Source organism: Manis pentadactyla, chromosome 4, assembly GCF_030020395.1.
Source record: "Manis pentadactyla isolate mManPen7 chromosome 4, mManPen7.hap1, whole genome shotgun sequence".
NCBI classification, from domain to species: Eukaryota; Metazoa; Chordata; class Mammalia; order Pholidota; family Manidae; genus Manis; species Manis pentadactyla.
The window spans coordinates 101,973,359-101,992,588 of record NC_080022.1 but is presented as its reverse complement, the minus strand read 5'-3'; the positions used below and the strand labels follow the sequence as shown (position 1 = coordinate 101,992,588).

At 38.4% G+C, this 19,230-nt stretch overlaps 1 protein-coding gene across 1 annotated transcript in view; it reads left to right on the top strand.

Annotated features, from left to right (window-relative positions):
* The window catches only part of EEIG2 (EEIG family member 2), an 89,218-nt gene that overhangs the window by 45,001 nt on the left and 24,987 nt on the right, over positions 1-19,230 (top strand). Inside the window, exon 3 of the mRNA XM_057500580.1 lies at positions 14,154-14,183. Coding sequence (XP_057356563.1) covers positions 14,154-14,183 — 30 coding nt within the window. The remainder of the gene's footprint in view (positions 1-14,153; positions 14,184-19,230) is intronic.

Sequence of the window (19,230 nt, the reverse complement as noted above, 5' to 3'; positions counted from 1 at the left end):
TTAAGCTGAAAAGCTTCTGTACAGCAAAAGACACCATCAATAGAACAAGAAGGATCCCTACAGTATGGGAGAATATATTTGAAAATGACACATCCGATAAAGGCTTGACGTCCAGAATATATAAGGAGCTCTCACGCCTCAACAAACAAAAAACAAATAACCCAATTAAAAAATGGGCAGAGGAACTGAACAGACAGTTCTCCAAAAAAGAAATACAGATGGCCAACAGACACATGAAAAGATGCTCCACATCGCTAATTATCAGAGAAATGCAAATTAAAACTACAATGAGGTATCACCTCACACCAGTAAGGATGGCTGCCATCCAAAAGACAAACAACAACAAATGTTGGCGAGGCTGTGGAGAAAGGGGAACCCTCCTACACTGCTGGTGGGAATGTAAGTTAGTTCAACCATTGTGGAAAGCAGTATGGAGGTACATCAAAATGCTCAAAACAGACTTACCATTTGACCCAGGAATTCCACTCCTAGGAATTTACCCTAAGAACGCAGCAATCAAGTTTGAGAAAGACAGATGCACCCCTATGTTTATTGCAGCACTATTTACAATAGCCAAGAATTGGAAGCAACCTAAATGTCCATCGATAGATGAATGGATAAAGAAGATGTGGTACATATACACAATGGAATACTACTCAGCCATAAGAAAAGGGCAAATCCAATCATTTGCAGCAACATGGATGGAGCTGGAGGGTATTATGCTCAGTGAAACAAGCCAAGCGGAGAAAGAGAAATACCAAATGATTTCACTTATCTGTGGAATATAAGAACAAAGGAAAAACTGAAGGAACAAAACAGCAGCAGAATCACAGAACTCAAGAATGGACTAACAGGTACCAAAGGGAAAGGGACTGGGGAGGAGGGGTGGGTAGGGAGGGATAAGGAGGGGAGAAGTAGGGGGGTATTAAGATTGACATGCATGGGGGGGGTAGGAGAAAGGGAGGGCTGTACAACACAGAGAAGGCAAGTAGTGATTCTACAACATTTTGCTATGCTGATGGACAGTGACTGTAAAGGGGTTTATAGGGGAGACCTGGTATAGGGGAGAGCCTAGTAAACATAATATTCATCATGTAAGTGTATATTAGTGATAGCAAAAAAAAAAAAAAAAAGGGCAGTTCCTGTGTGGTAACCTCCAACGAGTTCTACACAAGGGTATAAAGGGCATATAAAAGTGTAGGCAAAGGGTCTGTTTGTGTTTATACAGAGGATCAAAGCCTAATTGGGCTACCCCGAAAATGAACTAAGATACAATATGAAAAAGAACTTCCAACATCTGCACTCTCTGGAAGACTCATGCCAGAAGATGATCATCAAAAAACCCCAACAAAGATCCACGCACTGCTACAGCTGTAGATGCACTCATCCCACCAGTTCCTGGACTTGCCATGGGAATGAGGAAGGAGATATCTAAGCTGGCCTGTGCATACAGTAAAACAACAAAATTGGACTGGATCTATACTGTTGGAACTCAACCAAGAATTAGGTGAAGTGCAAATTGTAGCGCTCCAAAGTCTTATAACTACAAACTATTTACTGTTAAAAGAACATATGGCATGTGAACAGTCCCCAGGAATGGGTTGTTTTAATTTGTCTGATTTCTCTCAGACTGTTCAAGTTCAGTTGGACAATATCCACCATATCATAGATAAGTTTTCACAAATGCCTAAGGTGCCTAACTGGTTTTCTTGGTTTCACTGCAGATGGCTGGTAATTACAGATATGCTTTGGTTATGTAACTATACTCCTATTATGTTAATGTGTGTGTGCAATTTAAGTAGTAGCTTAAAACCTATACAGGCTGAAGTTACTCTACAAGAAGATATATCAAAGAAATAATCAATCTTCCCATGTTTTCTGCCTGCTACTTCTATAGCTTTTCTTCTTCCTTCCTAATTACAACCCTTAAATAGAATTCGTGCCTCATATCAAATTTACCGAGTATCATAATTCTTCCAAGTGGTAAAGATACCTCAAGACAAATGCTGGGCATAGAAGCCACAGGGCATAAATATGCAAAGAAGTAAAAAGCTAACTTTTTCAAACAATAAGGCTTCTCTCTCACTTACCAACTTCACATTTCCCTGTATGGCCCCGGAAGATGACTGGTTAGCCAGAGATGGGTAAGATTCCTCAAGGGAGGAACAACCTAAGACAGGCACAGTCGCAGGGGGGCCATCAGGTGAGAAATTGGGGATCAACAGAGGTGAGGCTTAGAACCTCACCCCCCCGTTCTGAGAGAAATCTTCTGCATATGTGGATGTTTTATTGCCCTGGTCTAGCTTGGATTAACACATAGTCTACAGGCACACACCTGATCATCTACATTTGCTCTCTTACAACACTAAACTATGTTTTCTACCTTTATCTTGTATCTACCTACCACTTCAGCATTTTATTAAAAATAATAATAATAATAGAGAAATGTGGTATCCACATATAAATCAAGTATAAAAACCAAATGAGTATTCATATTTGAACTGTCTGTTTATAGTTCATAATGCATGAGCAAAACCGAAAGTTTCTGTGATGACTGCCCTTGTACTGTTCACTATGTAACTTATTCATTATGTAAGAATTTGTTCTACATGTAAAAACTTGTTTGTTATGCCTCAGAAGATTGGAGACTGACAAAAATTAGGCTTGGGGTGGATTAATGATTGTGCATTGAGCATTGACTCCCCTATACCGAATTTTATTGTCGTTAACAACCATTTGATCAATAAATATGAGAGATGCCCTCACAAAAAAAAAAAAAAAAAAAAGGACAGACTTCCAATGGTAAAATAAATTAGTAACCGGGATGTAATGTATAGCATAAGGAATATAGTCAAGATATTGTAACAGCCTGGTAGGGTGATAGCTGGAACCTAGAATTATGTATATAAATGTTCTACCACTGTGTTGTACACTTGAAACTCATGTAATGTAATACTGTGTGTCAACTACCCTTCAATAAAAAATAATTATTTATTAAAAAAAAAAAAAAGATGGTGCTGGCAAAACTGGACAGCTACATGTAGGAGAATGAAACTGGACCATTGTCTAACCCCATATACAAAAGTAAACTCAAAATGGATCAAAGACCTGAATGTAAGTCATGAAACCATTAAACTCTTGGAAGAAAACATAGGCAAAAACCTCTTAGACATAAACATGAGTGACCTCTTCTTGAACATATCTCCCCGGGCAAGGAAAACAACAGCAAAAATGAACAAGTGGGACTATATTAAGCTGAAAAGCTTCTGTACAGCAAAAGACACCATCAATAGAACAAAAAGGAACCCTACAGTATGGGAGAATATATTTGAAAATGACACATCGATAAAGGCTTGACGTCCAGAATATATAAAGAGCTCACATGCCTCAACAAACAAAAAACAAATAACCCAATTAAAAAATGGGCAGAGGAACTGAACAGACAGTTCTCCAAAAAAGAAATACAGATGGCCAACAGACACATGAAAAGATGCTCCACATCGCTAATTATCAGAGAAATGCAAATTAAAACTACAATGAGGTATCACCTCACACCAGTAAGGATGGCTGCCATCCAAAAGACAAACAACAACAAATGTTGGCGAGGCTGTGGAGAAAGGGGAACCCTCCTACACTGCTGGTGGGAATGTAAGTTAGTTCAACCATTGTGGAAAGCAGTATGGAGGTACATCAAAATGCTCAAAACAGACTTGCCATTTGACCCAGGAATTGCACTCCTAGGAATTTACCCTAAGAACGCAGCAATCAAGTTTGAGAAAGACAGATGCACCCCTATGTTTATTGCAGCACTATTTACAATAGCCAAGAATTGGAAGCAACCTAAATGTCCATCGATAGATGAATGGATAAAGAAGATGTGGTACATATACACAATGGAATACTACTCAGCCATAAGAAAAGGGCAAATCCAATCATTTGCAGCAACATGGATGGAGCTGGAGGGTATTATGCTCAGTGAAACAAGCCAAGCGGAGAAAGAGAAATACCAAATGATTTCACTTATCTGTGGAATATAAGAACAAAGGAAAAACTGAAGGAACAAAACAGCAGCAGAATCACAGAACTCAAGAATGGACTAACAGGTACCAAAGGGAAAGGGACTGGGGAGGAGGGGTGGGTAGGGAGGGATAAGGGGGGGAGAAGTAGGGGGGTATTAAGATTGACATGCATGGGGGGGGTAGGAGAAAGGGAGGGCTGTACAACACAGAGAAGGCAAGTAGTGATTCTACAACATTTTGCTATGCTGATGGACAGTGACTGTAAAGGGGTTTATAGGGGAGACCTGGTATAGGGGAGAGCCTAGTAAACATAATATTCATCATGTAAGTGTATATTAGTGATAGCAAAAAAAAAAAAAAAAAAGGGCAGTTCCTGTGTGGTAACCTCCAACGAGTTCTACACAAGGGTATAAAGGGCATATAAAAGTGTAGGCAAAGGGTCTGTTTGTGTTTATACAGAGGATCAAAGCCTAATTGGGCTACCCCGAAAATGAACTAAGATACAATATGAAAAAGAACTTCCAACATCTGCACTCTCTGGAAGACTCATGCCAGAAGATGATCATCAAAAAACCCCAACAAAGATCCACGCACTGCTACAGCTGTAGATGCACTCATCCCACCAGTTCCTGGACTTGCCATGGGAATGAGGAAGGAGATATCTAAGCTGGCCTGTGCATACAGTAAAACAACAAAATTGGACTGGATCTATACTGTTGGAACTCAACCAAGAATTAGGTGAAGTGCAAATTGTAGCGCTCCAAAGTCTTATAACTACAAACTATTTACTGTTAAAAGAACATATGGCATGTGAACAGTCCCCAGGAATGGGTTGTTTTAATTTGTCTGATTTCTCTCAGACTGTTCAAGTTCAGTTGGACAATATCCACCATATCATAGATAAGTTTTCACAAATGCCTAAGGTGCCTAACTGGTTTTCTTGGTTTCACTGCAGATGGCTGGTAATTACAGATATGCTTTGGTTATGTAACTATACTCCTATTATGTTAATGTGTGTGTGCAATTTAAGTAGTAGCTTAAAACCTATACAGGCTGAAGTTACTCTACAAGAAGATATATCAAAGAAATAATCAATCTTCCCATGTTTTCTGCCTGCTACTTCTATAGCTTTTCTTCTTCCTTCCTAATTACAACCCTTAAATAGAATTCGTGCCTCATATCAAATTTACCGAGTATCATAATTCTTCCAAGTGGTAAAGATACCTCAAGACAAATGCTGGGCATAGAAGCCACAGGGCATAAATATGCAAAGAAGTAAAAAGCTAACTTTTTCAAACAATAAGGCTTCTCTCTCACTTACCAACTTCACATTTCCCTGTATGGCCCCGGAAGATGACTGGTTAGCCAGAGATGGGTAAGATTCCTCAAGGGAGGAACAACCTAAGACAGGCACAGTCGCAGGGGGGCCATCAGGTGAGAAATTGGGGATCAACAGAGGTGAGGCTTAGAACCTCACCCCCCCGTTCTGAGAGAAATCTTCTGCATATGTGGATGTTTTATTGCCCTGGTCTAGCTTGGATTAACACATAGTCTACAGGCACACACCTGATCATCTACATTTGCTCTCTTACAACACTAAACTATGTTTTCTACCTTTATCTTGTATCTACCTACCACGTCAGCATTTTATTAAAAATAATAATAATAATAGAGAAATGTGGTATCCACATATAAATCAAGTATAAAAACCAAATGAGTATTCATATTTGAACTGTCTGTTTATAGTTCATAATGCATGAGCAAAACCGAAAGTTTCTGTGATGACTGCCCTTGTACTGTTCACTATGTAACTTATTCATTATGTAAGAATTTGTTCTACATGTAAAAACTTGTTTGTTATGCCTCAGAAGATTGGAGACTGACAAAAATTAGGCTTGGGGTGGATTAATGATTGTGCATTGAGCATTGACTCCCCTATACCGAATTTTATTGTCGTTAACAACCATTTGATCAATAAATATGAGAGATGCCCTCACAAAAAAAAAAAAAAAAAAAAAAAGGACAGACTTCCAATGGTAAAATAAATTAGTAACCGGGATGTAATGTATAGCATAAGGAATATAGTCAAGATATTGTAACAGCCTGGTAGGGTGATAGCTGGAACCTAGAATTATGTATATAAATGTTCTACCACTGTGTTGTACACTTGAAACTCATGTAATGTAATACTGTGTGTCAACTACCCTTCAATAAAAAATAATTATTTATTAAAAAAAAAAAAAAGATGGTGCTGGCAAAACTGGACAGCTACATGTAGGAGAATGAAACTGGACCATTGTCTAACCCCATGTACAAAAGTAAACTCAAAATGGATCAAAGACCTGAATGTAAGTCATGAAACCATTAAACTCTTGGAAGAAAACATAGGCAAAAACCTCTTAGACATAAACATGAGTGACCTCTTCTTGAACATATCTCCCCGGGCAAGGAAAACAACAGCAAAAATGAACAAGTGGGACTATATTAAGCTGAAAAGCTTCTGTACAGCAAAAGACACCATCAATAGAACAAAAAGGAACCCTACAGTATGGGAGAATATATTTGAAAATGACACATCGATAAAGGCTTGACGTCCAGAATATATAAAGAGCTCACATGCCTCAACAAACAAAAAACAAATAACCCAATTAAAAAATGGGCAAAGGAGCTGAACAGACAGTTCTCCAAGAAAGAAACACAGATGACCAACAGACACATGAAAAGATGCTCCACATCACTAATTATCAGAGAAATGCAAATTAAAACTACAATGAGGTATCACCTCACACCAGTGAGGATGGCTGCCATCCAAAAGACAAACAACAACAAATGTTGGCGAGGCTGTGGAGAAAGGGGAACCCTCCTACACTGCTGGTGGGAATGTAAGTTAGTTCAACCATTGTGGAAAGCAGTATGGAGGTACATCAAAATGCTCAAAACAGACTTACCATTTGACCCAGGAATTGCACTCCTAGGAATTTACCCTAAGAATGCAGCAATCAAGTATGAGAAAGATCAGTGAACCCCTATGTTTATCGCAGCACTATTTACAATAGCCAAGAATTGGAAGCAACCTAAATGTCCATCGATAGATGAATGGATAAAGAAAAGGTGGTACATATACACAATGGAATACTACTCAGCCATAAGAAAAGGGAAAATCCTACCATTTGCAGCAACATGGATGGAGCTGGAGGGTATTATGCTCAGTGAAACAAGCCAAGCGGAGAAAGAGAAATACCAAATGATTTCACTTATCTGTGGAATATAAGAACAAAGGAAAAACTGAAGGAACAAAACAGCAGCAGAATCACAGAACTCAAGAATGGACTAACAGGTACCAAAGGGAAAGGGACTGGGGAGGATGGGTGGGTAGGGAGGGATAAGGGGGTGAAATGTAGGGGGGTATTAAGATTAGCATGCATGGAGGGGTAGGAGAAAAGGAAGGGCTGTACAACACAGAGAAGGCAAGTAGTGATTCTACAACATTTTGCTATGCTGATGGATAGTGACTGTAAAGAGGTTTATAGGGGAGACCTGGTATAGGGGAGAGCCTAGTAAACATGATATTCGTCATGTAAGTGTAGATTAGTGATACCAAAAACAAAATAAAACAAAACAAAACAAAAAGGGAAGTTCCTGTGTGGTAACCTCCAATGAGTTCTACACAAGGGTATAAAGGGCATATAAAAGTGTAGGCAAAGGGTCTGTTTGCGTTTATACAGAAGATCAAAGCCTAATTGGGCTACCCCAAAAATGAACTAAGATACGATATGAAAAAGAACTTCCAACATCAGCACTCTCTGGAAGACTCATGCCAGAAGATGATCGTCAAAAAACCCCAACAAAGATCCACGCACTGCTACAGCTGTAGATGCACTCATCCCACCAGTTCCTGGAAATGCCATGGGAATGAGGAAGGAGATATCTAAGCTGGCCTGTGCATACAGTAAAACAACAAATTTGACTGGAGCTATACTGTTGGAAGTCAATCAAGAATTAGGAGAAGTGCAAATTGTAGCGCTCCAAAATCTTACAACTACAGACTATTTACTGTTAAAAGAACATAAGGGATGTGAACATTTCCCAGGAATGGGTTGTTTTAATTTGTCTGATTTCTCTCAGACTGTTCAAGTTCAGTTGGACAATATCCACCATATCATAGATAAGTTTTCACAAATGCCTAAGGTGCCTAACTGATTTTCTTGGTTTCACTGGAGATGGCTGGTAATTATAGGTATGCTTTGGTTATGTAACTATACTCCTATTATGTTAATGTGTGTGTGCGCAATTTAATTAGTATTTTAAAACCTATACATGCTGAAGTTACTCTACAAGAAGATATGTCAAAGAAATAATCAATCTTCCCATGTTTTCTTCCGCATGCTACTTCTATAGCTTTTTCTTCTTCCTTCCTAACTACAACCCTTAAATAGAATTCGTGCCTCATATCGAATTTACCGAGTATCATAATTCTTCCAAGTGGTAAAGACACCTCAAGACAAATGCTGGGAATAGAAGCCACAGGGCATAAATATGCAGAGAAGTAAAAAGCTAACCTTTTCAAACAATAAGGCTTCTCTCTCACTTACCAACTTTACATTTCCCTGTATGGCCCCGGAAGATGACTGGTTAGCCAGAGACGGGTAAGATTCCTCAAGGGAGGAACAACCTAAGACAGGCACAGTCGCAGGGGGGCCATCAGGTGAGAAAAAGGGGATCAACAGAGGTGAGGCTTAGAACCTCCTCCCCACCCCCCGTTCTGAGAGAAATCTTCTGCATACGTGGATGTTTTATGGCCCTTATCTAGCTTGGATTAACATATAGTCTACAGGCACACACCTGGTCATCTACATTTGATCTCTTACAACACTAAACTATGTTTTCTACCTTTATCTTGTATCTACCTACCACTTCAGCATTTTATTAAAAATAATAATAATGAAGAGAGAAATGTGGTATCCACATATAAATTAAGTATAAAAATCAAATGAGTATTCATATTTGAACTGTTTATAGTTCATAATGCATAAGCAAAACCGAAAGCTTCTGTGATGACTGCCCTTGTAATATTCACCATGTAACTTATTCACTATGTAAGAATTTGTTCTCCATGTAAGAACTTGTTCATTATGCTTCAGAAGATTGGAGACTGACGAAAATTAGGCTTGGGGTGGTTTAATGATTGTGCATTGAACATTGACCCCCCTATACAGAATTTTATTGTTATTAACAACCATTTGATCAATAAATATGAGAGATGCCCTCACACACACACAAAAAATACACACTTCCAATTGTAAAATAAATAAGTAACCGGGATGTAATGTATAGCATAAGGAACGTAGTCAAAATATTGTAACAACTTGGTATGGTGATAGCTTTTACCTAGAATTATCATGTATATAAATGTTTAATCACTGTGTTGTACACCTGAAACTAATGTAATACTGTGTGTCAAGTACCCTTCAATAAAAAATAATTATCTAAAAAAACAAATCTGAGAACCAGGGCAGCTGATGGTATAAGTCTAGTGAGGGCAGAAGACAGATGTCCAGCTCAAACAGTGAGGGAGAGAATTTAGCCTGCCTCTGCCTGTTTTTTCTACTGAAGCCCTCAGCAGATTGAATCGTGTCCACCTACTTGGGGAGAGCAATCTGCTTTACTTAGTCAGCTGATTAAAATATTAATATCTTCCAGAAACATCCTCACAGACACATCCAGAATAATGTTTAACCAAATATCTGGGTACCCTGTGACCCTGTTAAGTTGACAATAAAATTAACTATCAGACCTAAAAGTAGAGGAGCCCTGTGTTAGTTTCCTAGAGCCGCTCTCATAAAGTACCACACACTGGGTGGCTTAAAACAACAGAAATTTGCTTACAGTTCTGGAGGCCAGAAGTCAAATCAGCAGGGTCTCAGCAGGACTATGCTCCCTCTGCAGGTACCAAGAAAGAAACTGTTCCATCCCTTTCTTCTTGCTTCTTGTAGCCTCAAGCATTCCTTGGCTTGTCGACGCATCATTCCAGTTACAAGGCTACTTCTTTTGTGTCTTCACATTATCTTCCCCCTGTGTGTGTCTCTGTCTATGTTCAGATTTCCCCCTTTTTATTAAGGACACCAGTCATATTAGAGTAGTACCTCATTCTAACCAGATTACCTGTATAAAGACTTGTTTTCAAAATAGAGCCACGTTCTTAGGTACTCAGGGTTAGGAGTTAAGTATATCTTTTTGGGGGGTTTACAGTTCAATCCATATCAGGCTAGGGATAATAATAAACTTTAAAATAATAAACCTGGGGATTTACACTTCTGAAATTAATGGACTATCTTGTTACAGACTACCCCTCCCTCTGAAAACAATCAGAAAAACTAGAGAAAATATTAAAAATAGCTGCTTGAAGGTATCAGAAGCTGGCAAGGCAGTGAGGACTTGAAAGGGTTATTATAATGAGACAAAGAAGAGTAAAGTGATTAGCCTGATGTTTGATGTTGTCTTACCCTCAAGCATTTGCTGATTTGCAAGCAGTGCTCAAGAAGTTGTACCAAAAGCAGTGATTGAGAGGCTAAGGAGCTGAGATTCCTGCAATTTTATAGAACTAAAGGGATGAAACCTGGAGTCCAGGGCCCATCATCAGGAAAGGCCTTGGTAAATACCCCAAGCTTTTCTTTGGGACACCCTAGAAGTTTCATCCTAGAAGGAGTTTAGTAGATATAGATCAACTCTTACAAAGACAGAACTCAGCTTTCAATCAGCTCCATCCCTGCTTGGGTGAAGGTGATCTGGCCCTACCTTATTATTTTCCAGAAGCAAATGTATATCTTCTCTGAAGGAAAATATTTCAAATTATTTCTTCAAGTTATCATGCACAAAAATACCAAGCATACCAAGAGATATGACTACATGACCAAAAATCAAAAGGAAAATAGGTAATAGAAACAGACTATGAAAGTACAGATTTGGGAAAGATCAGAGACAAATTTTGACACTAACTATATTAATGAACAATATGGAGGATTTTATTAGAGAATTAGAAACTTTTTTTTAAAAGCAAATTGAATTTTAGAACTGAAAAATACAATAACTAAAATTTAAAGCTAAATAGATGAAAATAAATCTCAACAGGTGGATTTAACAACAGGTTTGCCACAACCGAAGAGAGCATTGGTAAACTGAAAAATAAGACAAAAGAAAATGCCCAGGCTAAATCATGGAGAGAAAAGGGGTAGAATATAAAGAAAAGAGTGTAAGACATAGGAAATGGTAAGAAGGTCTAACATATATGTAATTGGAGCCCAGAAGGAGATGAGAAATTGTGGCTAAGAATCTTCTAAAACTGAAGAAAAATATCAAGGCACGTATTGAAAAGTACCTGACCCCCATTTAGGATAAACAACAAATCTTGCATGTAAGACCAGTTGATGATGAGGTTGGAGATACTGTATCAGGTAGGGCCTTACAGGCCATGATAATGAGTTTCAATTTTATTCTAATTATAATTGAAACCATTGGAAGATTTTAATAAGGAGAGACATGATTTTATAAGATCAGTTTAACTGCTATGTGGAGAATGAATTGCAGAGAGACCACTTAGTTGGTTGGGATGGTTTGAGTGAGGAATGCTTGTTATAGAGTTTTAACAGTTTGGATGGTATGCTTCAGGATATATTTGGAGGTAGACCTCCACACACACACACTAATGGATTGGATATGGTCAGTGAAGGAAAAAGAATTGAGGGTAGCTCTTAGACGTTTGCCCAAGCACATGGGTATGTAATAATGCTATTTATTGAAATGGTGAAGATTCAGAATAATTGGGGATGGGTAAATTGAGATCAGTAGGCCTATTTTGCTCACGTTAAACTTGAGCCATCTATGAAATGTTAGGAACTAGTACTAGTTCTGGAACTCAGGGAAAGTTCAGACTAGAGAGAGAGATTTGAGGGTCATCAACATACAGTTGTTATTTTAAGCCATAGACCTGAATAAAATCACCCAGAAAGTGTAGCTAGAGAAGACAGGAGGCCCTGGAGCAAATTCTTGATCACTGTCACTTAGAGATTACTGCTAGCAGGTACAAGAAAGGAGCAGGGATTCATACTTAGCACTTCTTGTGTGCTTTTGGCCAAATCTTAGTCACAGGGCTATAGCACAAAAAGCAGGTAGAAAATGTCGTCATTACAGTTGACCCTTGAACTAGAGTAGATTGAATACAGTGGGATGCAGCAAGCTCGGATAAGTTTGAATTGGGTGAGGAATGCTTATTATAGAGTTTTAACAGGCAGAGTGACCACTTGTGTCAAATGCTATTGCAGGTCCCCATATATGTGGATTTTTTCCAATAAATATATTGGGAGATTTTTTGGAGATTTGTAATGATTTGAAAAGAACATTTCCTTTTTAGTTTACTTTATTGTAAGAATACACTGTATGGTACATCTAACATACAAAATATGTGTTAAGTGACTGTTTATGTTATCAGTAAGGCTTCCAGTCAGCAACAGACTATTAGTAGTTAAGTTTGGGGGAGTCAGTTATATGAGGATTTCCAACTACAAAGGGGCATCAGTGCCCTAATTCTCATGTTGTTTGAGGGTCGACTGTACTTTATTTTGGGCAGCCAGGTGCCCAGCTAAAAACAGAGAATTCTATTACTGTAGAGAAGGGAAGACAGGTAAGGGGTACAACTAGCATTCTTTCTACAGAGGTTGAAAACAGGACTAGATCCAGCAAAGGAGAGAGAAGAGCAGTCAATGAGGTAGGAGTAAAACCAAACAACTGTGGCACCATGGAAGTTTATAGAGAAAATTATGTAAGAAAGGAGGCAGAGTGGCCAAGTGTGTCAAATGCTATTGCGATATATTAAATAAGATGAAGACAGAATCTTTGCATGAATATAAATGGCGATCATTGGTGATCATAGGAGCCACTGAAAAGGGAAGTGAGGACAAAAGCCCAACTGGAGTAGATTGAATACAGTGAGATGCAGCAAGCTTGGGTGAGCCTTTTGAGGAGTTGGGCTGTAGAGAGGAGCAATGAAAAGAATTGTTAGAAGAGAAACGGATCATCTGGAGAAAGTTCTGTCCTGTTTTGCTTTATTTAATTAAGGACTATGACAGTGACCTAATAAAGAAGCAAATTTGATAGATCTCACCTGGCTACATGTGACATCAGTGGGGCAGGGAAGGGGAGAGGCAGCAAGCATTCATGAATAACAGAGTTGCTTCACTCTCAGTAGATCACATCTCAGTTTATTTAAATTCACCATTTTAAAGATGAAAATGGTTCATAATACATTATGTATCTGGTTAATACAAGAAAGATAAGAGACAACTCCATTCATCAAACACATATTTTAAAGCAAATGGGGAAAGGGGAGTTTGGCCTTAATTGTAATGGCAAACACATGCACAGAGTACACTGTGTTCTAGGCATTGTTCTAAGTGTTTTACCCTTAATTCTCACATCTGTGTAATGTGTTATCCAAAGATTTGGCAAATTAATCTACAGTTAAATGTTTTAAATTAAAATATTTATTTATTTATTTATTTTACTTTTTCCAGTCTTGTTCACATTAGACAAGAGGGTTTCTACTATACTAACATGGAACAGTACCCACAGCAATACATATTAAGTGGAAAAAAGTAAAATATAGAACTGTGTGTGTAGTACACTATCATTTGAGTAAAGAGGGAAAATACACACACACATATATGCATAGAGCATCTTTTGGACAATTCCTAAAAACTGGTAATCGTGACCTCTGGTGTATGGGTTTCAACTCTTGTTAAAATCTTTCTACAATGTATTGATGTGCTTAACTAGGAAAGTAATTAATTTAAGTTTTCTTTGGTGATTCGGGTTCTTGAAATGAATCGAGGATACTTTTTGACAATTTCTTCTTCAGCAAGTAGATTAAATGTTAGCTTGTCTTCTCACCATTTGTCTCTTTCAGATTTCATTTAAATTCTGAATAAAAATTCTGGTCATTTTGAGGGTGGAGAGTTGGATGATATAAGATCATCAGAATTTTACTATCTGTATTTGTTATACTTCAGAATTATTTGACATCTATTTAATTCAAAGTCTTTAATCATATGATATCCTTACAGTGTTCTCTATCTTTGGCAGGAATTAAAAGGTGGAAAAGCTTATGCAAAGGTAAGTAGATGTCCTTTAGCTGTTTCAGAATTTGTAATATCACTTTTTGCTATTTATAAACTTAAAAATTAAATGGTTTCTTCTAATTACTGTTCAAGTTGGCTCTTTTAAAATAAAGCAGCTTAGAGATTGAATAGTTGGATCCAACAATGAATTATAGGTATATTCTTTCTAATTGCAGATTATGGGGTATTATTCTTACATTTCCATTTCCTTACTAGAAGATGAGCTCTAGTTTGCATTAACAATTGCATCTGTTAATTCAGTCACCCCTGAGAAGTATTGCAATAGAATTTTAATGAGTTGATAGGACAAGAGAAGGGAGAAGCACATGCATGGTAGGGAGTATACCAAGTCTCAAGTGGAATAGGGCCCCTCCTCTGTGCGCTCTTAGCTGTATCTGTATATGATTGATCAGTATTGTTCTTTCTACTTTTACTAGCTAAGTGGAATTAATGAATAAGCTCACCTTTTTGCTGAATAGAAGGAATTAGTAATTAGTAATACCAGAAAGCCACAAACTTGTCTTTATTTCCAGTCTCAGTTCAGTTTTCTGAGCCAAAGACCAGGACACTAATTTCAACCATCAAGTCTCCTAACTCCCTAAAACTAGTGGGTTATGATGTCTGTTAGTCTGCTCTTTGCAACAAGTAACAGAAAACCCTCCTCACCCAGAGATTTTTTAAGCTGTAGATGTGACATAGAGCTGCTCCCAAATTGGTTGACCCACTGACTGAGGAAGGTCTCCAGGGACCCATGTTCCTTTTCCCTTTTCAGTCTCCTGTTCTCTGTGTGACAAGTCTGTCCTTGGCTAGCTCCTCATCAGGTGACTCACTGCTGGAGTTTCAGTCAACACATTCACATTATGACAAAATCAAGCTGTTCCTCCATGTGTGACTATTTTTGAGTGAGAAAACTGTTGTGAGATGACCTTCAGAGGATTTCCACATATCTTTCATTAGCCACAACCATCATATGCTGCCCACTCCTTAACCAGCCATGGGCAATAGGAATGGATTACCATGGTTAGTTTGTACTAACCACAACTTAACAATGAGCTAGAGTTTGGGTTCCTTCCCTAGTGCACATGGATGAGCTAAGAGTGGTCTCTAGAATAAAATCAGGGCTCTGCTAGCAAGGAATATCAGAGGGTTGAAAGGTAGGTAGGCAAAGAACAGGGTCTGTTGTGATTGACAAGTCCCCTTGATTTCTCTCTTCTAAAAAGTTTTTGAAACCATCTCTTCTCTCTGTTACCTAGGTCACTGCCTTAGGTTACGCCTTCTTATTTAAAACCTGCGCTGGCCTCCTATCTTTTGTTCTTTGCCTCTGTTGCGTCCCTGCAGTCCATCCACTATATTGTTGCCACGGAGATCATTTTAAACTGCCAACATGGTCATTCCCCCTTTTAGTCCTTCAGCAGCTATCTTTTGCCTGTAAAGGGAAATGAAATGTAAAGTCTTTAACCCTATTTATTAGACCCATGTTGGTTTGCAAATCACGTATCTGCACGTGCGCACACACTCTCACACATTCACACACTCATTCATCCTTAGGCTTCAAGGGCCTTCATAAACCTCCTGGAGTGTGCCATGCTATTTTAGCCTCTTTGCCTTGGGACTTAATGTTTTCCCTACCGTGCATGTGCTTCTCCCTCCTCTTGTCCTGTCAACTCATTGAAAACTCAGCTTAGTCATCCCTGCCCACTGAGAAATTTTCTTTTCCTCTTTATTGTAATTGTGCCTCCTTCTGTCATAGCACTTAAACTTTTTTATAGGAATTTGTTTCTTTTCTGTCTTCTCTTATTACACTATGAGCACCATGAGAAGGGGAATTATTTGCATTCCTAATGCCTGACATGACTTGGAACATAGATGCTCAAAATTATTTGCCCAATGAAATAATATCTACCACAGGTATAACTAGTATTTATGTATATATGCCACTTTAATGAGACAATTATCTCAGTGAGGCCAACAAGAAAATCATAAGGAAACAAGGACTGTCTGGTACCTTACTAGAATGTAAGCTCTCTCAAGACGTCCTTATCTGTCCTATTCATCGCTGTTTCCCAGTGTCTAGGACAGGGCCTGGCACGTAAAAGGTACTCAGTAAATGTTGACCTTCAGCCCTGAACGTCATAACCTTCATTGGTAACCTCCAGCCTAAAATGTCACATGACATAGCCTATCTTTTAATGTGTTTTCTTAGTGGGGACTAACCAGATTCTATTTTTTTAAACTTATGTTGTACTTAGTGACACTGTAATACCAGCATTCCAACAATGGATGGTAAGCCAATGGGCTGTTTTTATTCAACAAATATATGTTAACTGCCCATCATGTGCCAGGTGTTGATCCTGGCACTCTTCTAAGTACTGGAAATGCAGCAGTAAACAAAACAAATAAAAATCCCTACCTTTTTTTTTTTTTAATTTTGATGAGATTAATTTATTAGTTTTTCCTTTTCTTTTTTAGATAATTATTTTTTATTGAAGGGTAGTTGACGCACAGTATTACATTACATTAGTTTCAAGTGTACAACACAGTGATAAAACATTTATATACATAATTCTAGGTTCCAGCTATCACCCTACCAAGCTGTTACAATATCTTGACTATATTCCTTATGCTATACATTACATCCCGGTTACTTATTTATTTTACCATTGGAAGTCTGTCCTTTTTTTTTTTTTTTTGTGAGGGCATCTCTCATATTTATTGATCAAATGGTTGTTAACGACAATAAAATTCTGTATAGGGGAGTCAATGCTCAATGCACAATCATTAATCCACCCCAAGCCTAATTGTCGTCAGTCTCCAATCTTCTGAGGCATAACAAACAAGTTCTTACATGGAGAACAAATTCTTACATAACGAATAAGTTACATAGTGAACAGTACAAGGGCAGTCATCACAGAAACTTTCGGTTTTGCTCATGCATTATGAACTATAAACAGTCAGTTCAAATATGAATACTCATTTGGTTTTTATACTTGATTTATATGTGGATACCACATTTCTCTCTTTATTATTATAATTTTTAATAAAATGCTGAAGTGGTAGGTAGATACAAGATAAAGGTAGAAAACATAGTTTAGTGTTGTAAGAGAGCAAATGTAGATGATCAGGTGTGTGCCTGTAGACTATATGTTAATCCAAGCTAGACAAGGGCAATAAAACATCCACGTATGCAGAAGATTTCTCTCAGAACGGGGGGTGGGGAGGAGGTTCTAAGCCTCACCTCTGTTGATCCCCAATTTCTCACCTGATGACCCCCCTGCGACTGTGCCTGTCTTAGGTTGTTCCTCCCTTGAGGAATCTTACCCGTCTCTGGCTAACCAGTCATCTTCCGGGGCCATACAGGGAAATGTAAAGTTGGTAAGTGAGAGAGAAGCCTTATTGTTTGAAATGGTTAGCTTTTTATTTCTTTGCATATTTATGCCCTGTAGCTTCTATGCCCAGCATTTGTCTTGAGGTATCTTTACCACTTGGAAGAATTATGATACTTGTTAAATTTGATATGAGGCACGAATTCTATTTAAGGGTTGTAATTAGGAAGGAAGAAGAAAAGCTATAGAAGTAGCAGGCGGAAGAAAACATGGGAAGATTGATTATTTCTTTGACATACCTTCTTGTAGAGTAACTTCAGCATGTATAGGTTTTAAGCTACTACTTAAATTGTGCACACACATTAACATAATAGGAGTATAGTTACATAACCAAAGCATATCTGTAATTACCAGCCATCTCCAGTGAAACCAAGAAAACCAGTTAGGCACCTTAGGCATTTGTGAAAACTTATCTATGATATGGTGGATATTGTCCAACTGAACTTGAACAGTCTGAGAGAAATCAGACAAATTAAAACAACCCATTCCTGGGGAATGTTCACATCCCTTATGTTCTTTTAACAGTAAATAGTCTGTAGTTGTAAGATTTTGGAGCGCTACAATTTGCACTTCTCCTAATTCTTGGTTGAGTTCCAACAGTATAGATCCAGTCAAATTTGTTGTTTTACTGTATGCACAGGCCAGCTTAGATACCTCCTTCATTCCCATGGCAAGTCCAGGAACTGGTGGGATGAGTGCATCTACAGCTGTAGCAGTGCGTGGATCTTTGTTGGGGTTTTTTGACGATCATCTTCTGGCATGAGTCTTCCAGAGAGTGCTGATGTTGGAAGTTCTCTTTCATATCGTATCTTAGTTCATTTTTGGGGTAGCCCAATTAGGCTTTGATCTTCTGTATAAACGCAAACAGACCCTTTGCCTACACTTTTATATGCCCTTTATACCCTTGTGTAGAACTCATTGGAGGTTACCACACAGGAACTGCCCTTTTTTTTTTTAAATCCCTACCTTTGTGGAGCTTACATTCTAATGGAGGGTTGGGGGGACAGACAGTAAACAAAATAATGTGAAATGTATATGTACATGATGTGGTGATTAGTAGGGAGACAAATAAAGCAGATGAGGGGTAAAGGGTGACAGCTGCAGGGGAGGGGAGGGCAGGCATTAGAATGGTCACAGAGGCTCTTTTAGAGAGAGATGACATGTGACCATAGACCTGAATGGAGTGAGGAGGAAAGCTACAAGATCTACAAGAGAATGTATGGGCAAAAGAACAGTAAGTGTTAAAGGTTCTGAAATGGTCTTGCCACTTTTAAGAAAAAGAACACTGTGGCTAGAATAGTAAATAAGGAAGAGAATGGGGAAACAAAGTTGACGTGGTGAGAAGAATGGAGGGATCAGAGACAGCCAACATAAACAACTCTTCCGGGGAGTTTTGCCACAAAGGAGAGCAGATAGACTGGAGAGGGATGTGGGGCGAGGTTTTGTTTTCTTTTGTTCATTAAGATGGGAGAAAATCCAACATGTTTGTGTACTGATGGGAATGATCCAATGGAGAAGGGAAATTTTAGAATGCAAAGAGGGGGAAGAATTCAGCAAGCAAAGAATTTGAGGAGGCAAGAGGGGAGCCATTGGCCTCAGATTGGAGCACAGCCAGTTCATTTACAGTAAATGGGAAAGCTAATGCATGGGCACAGATGC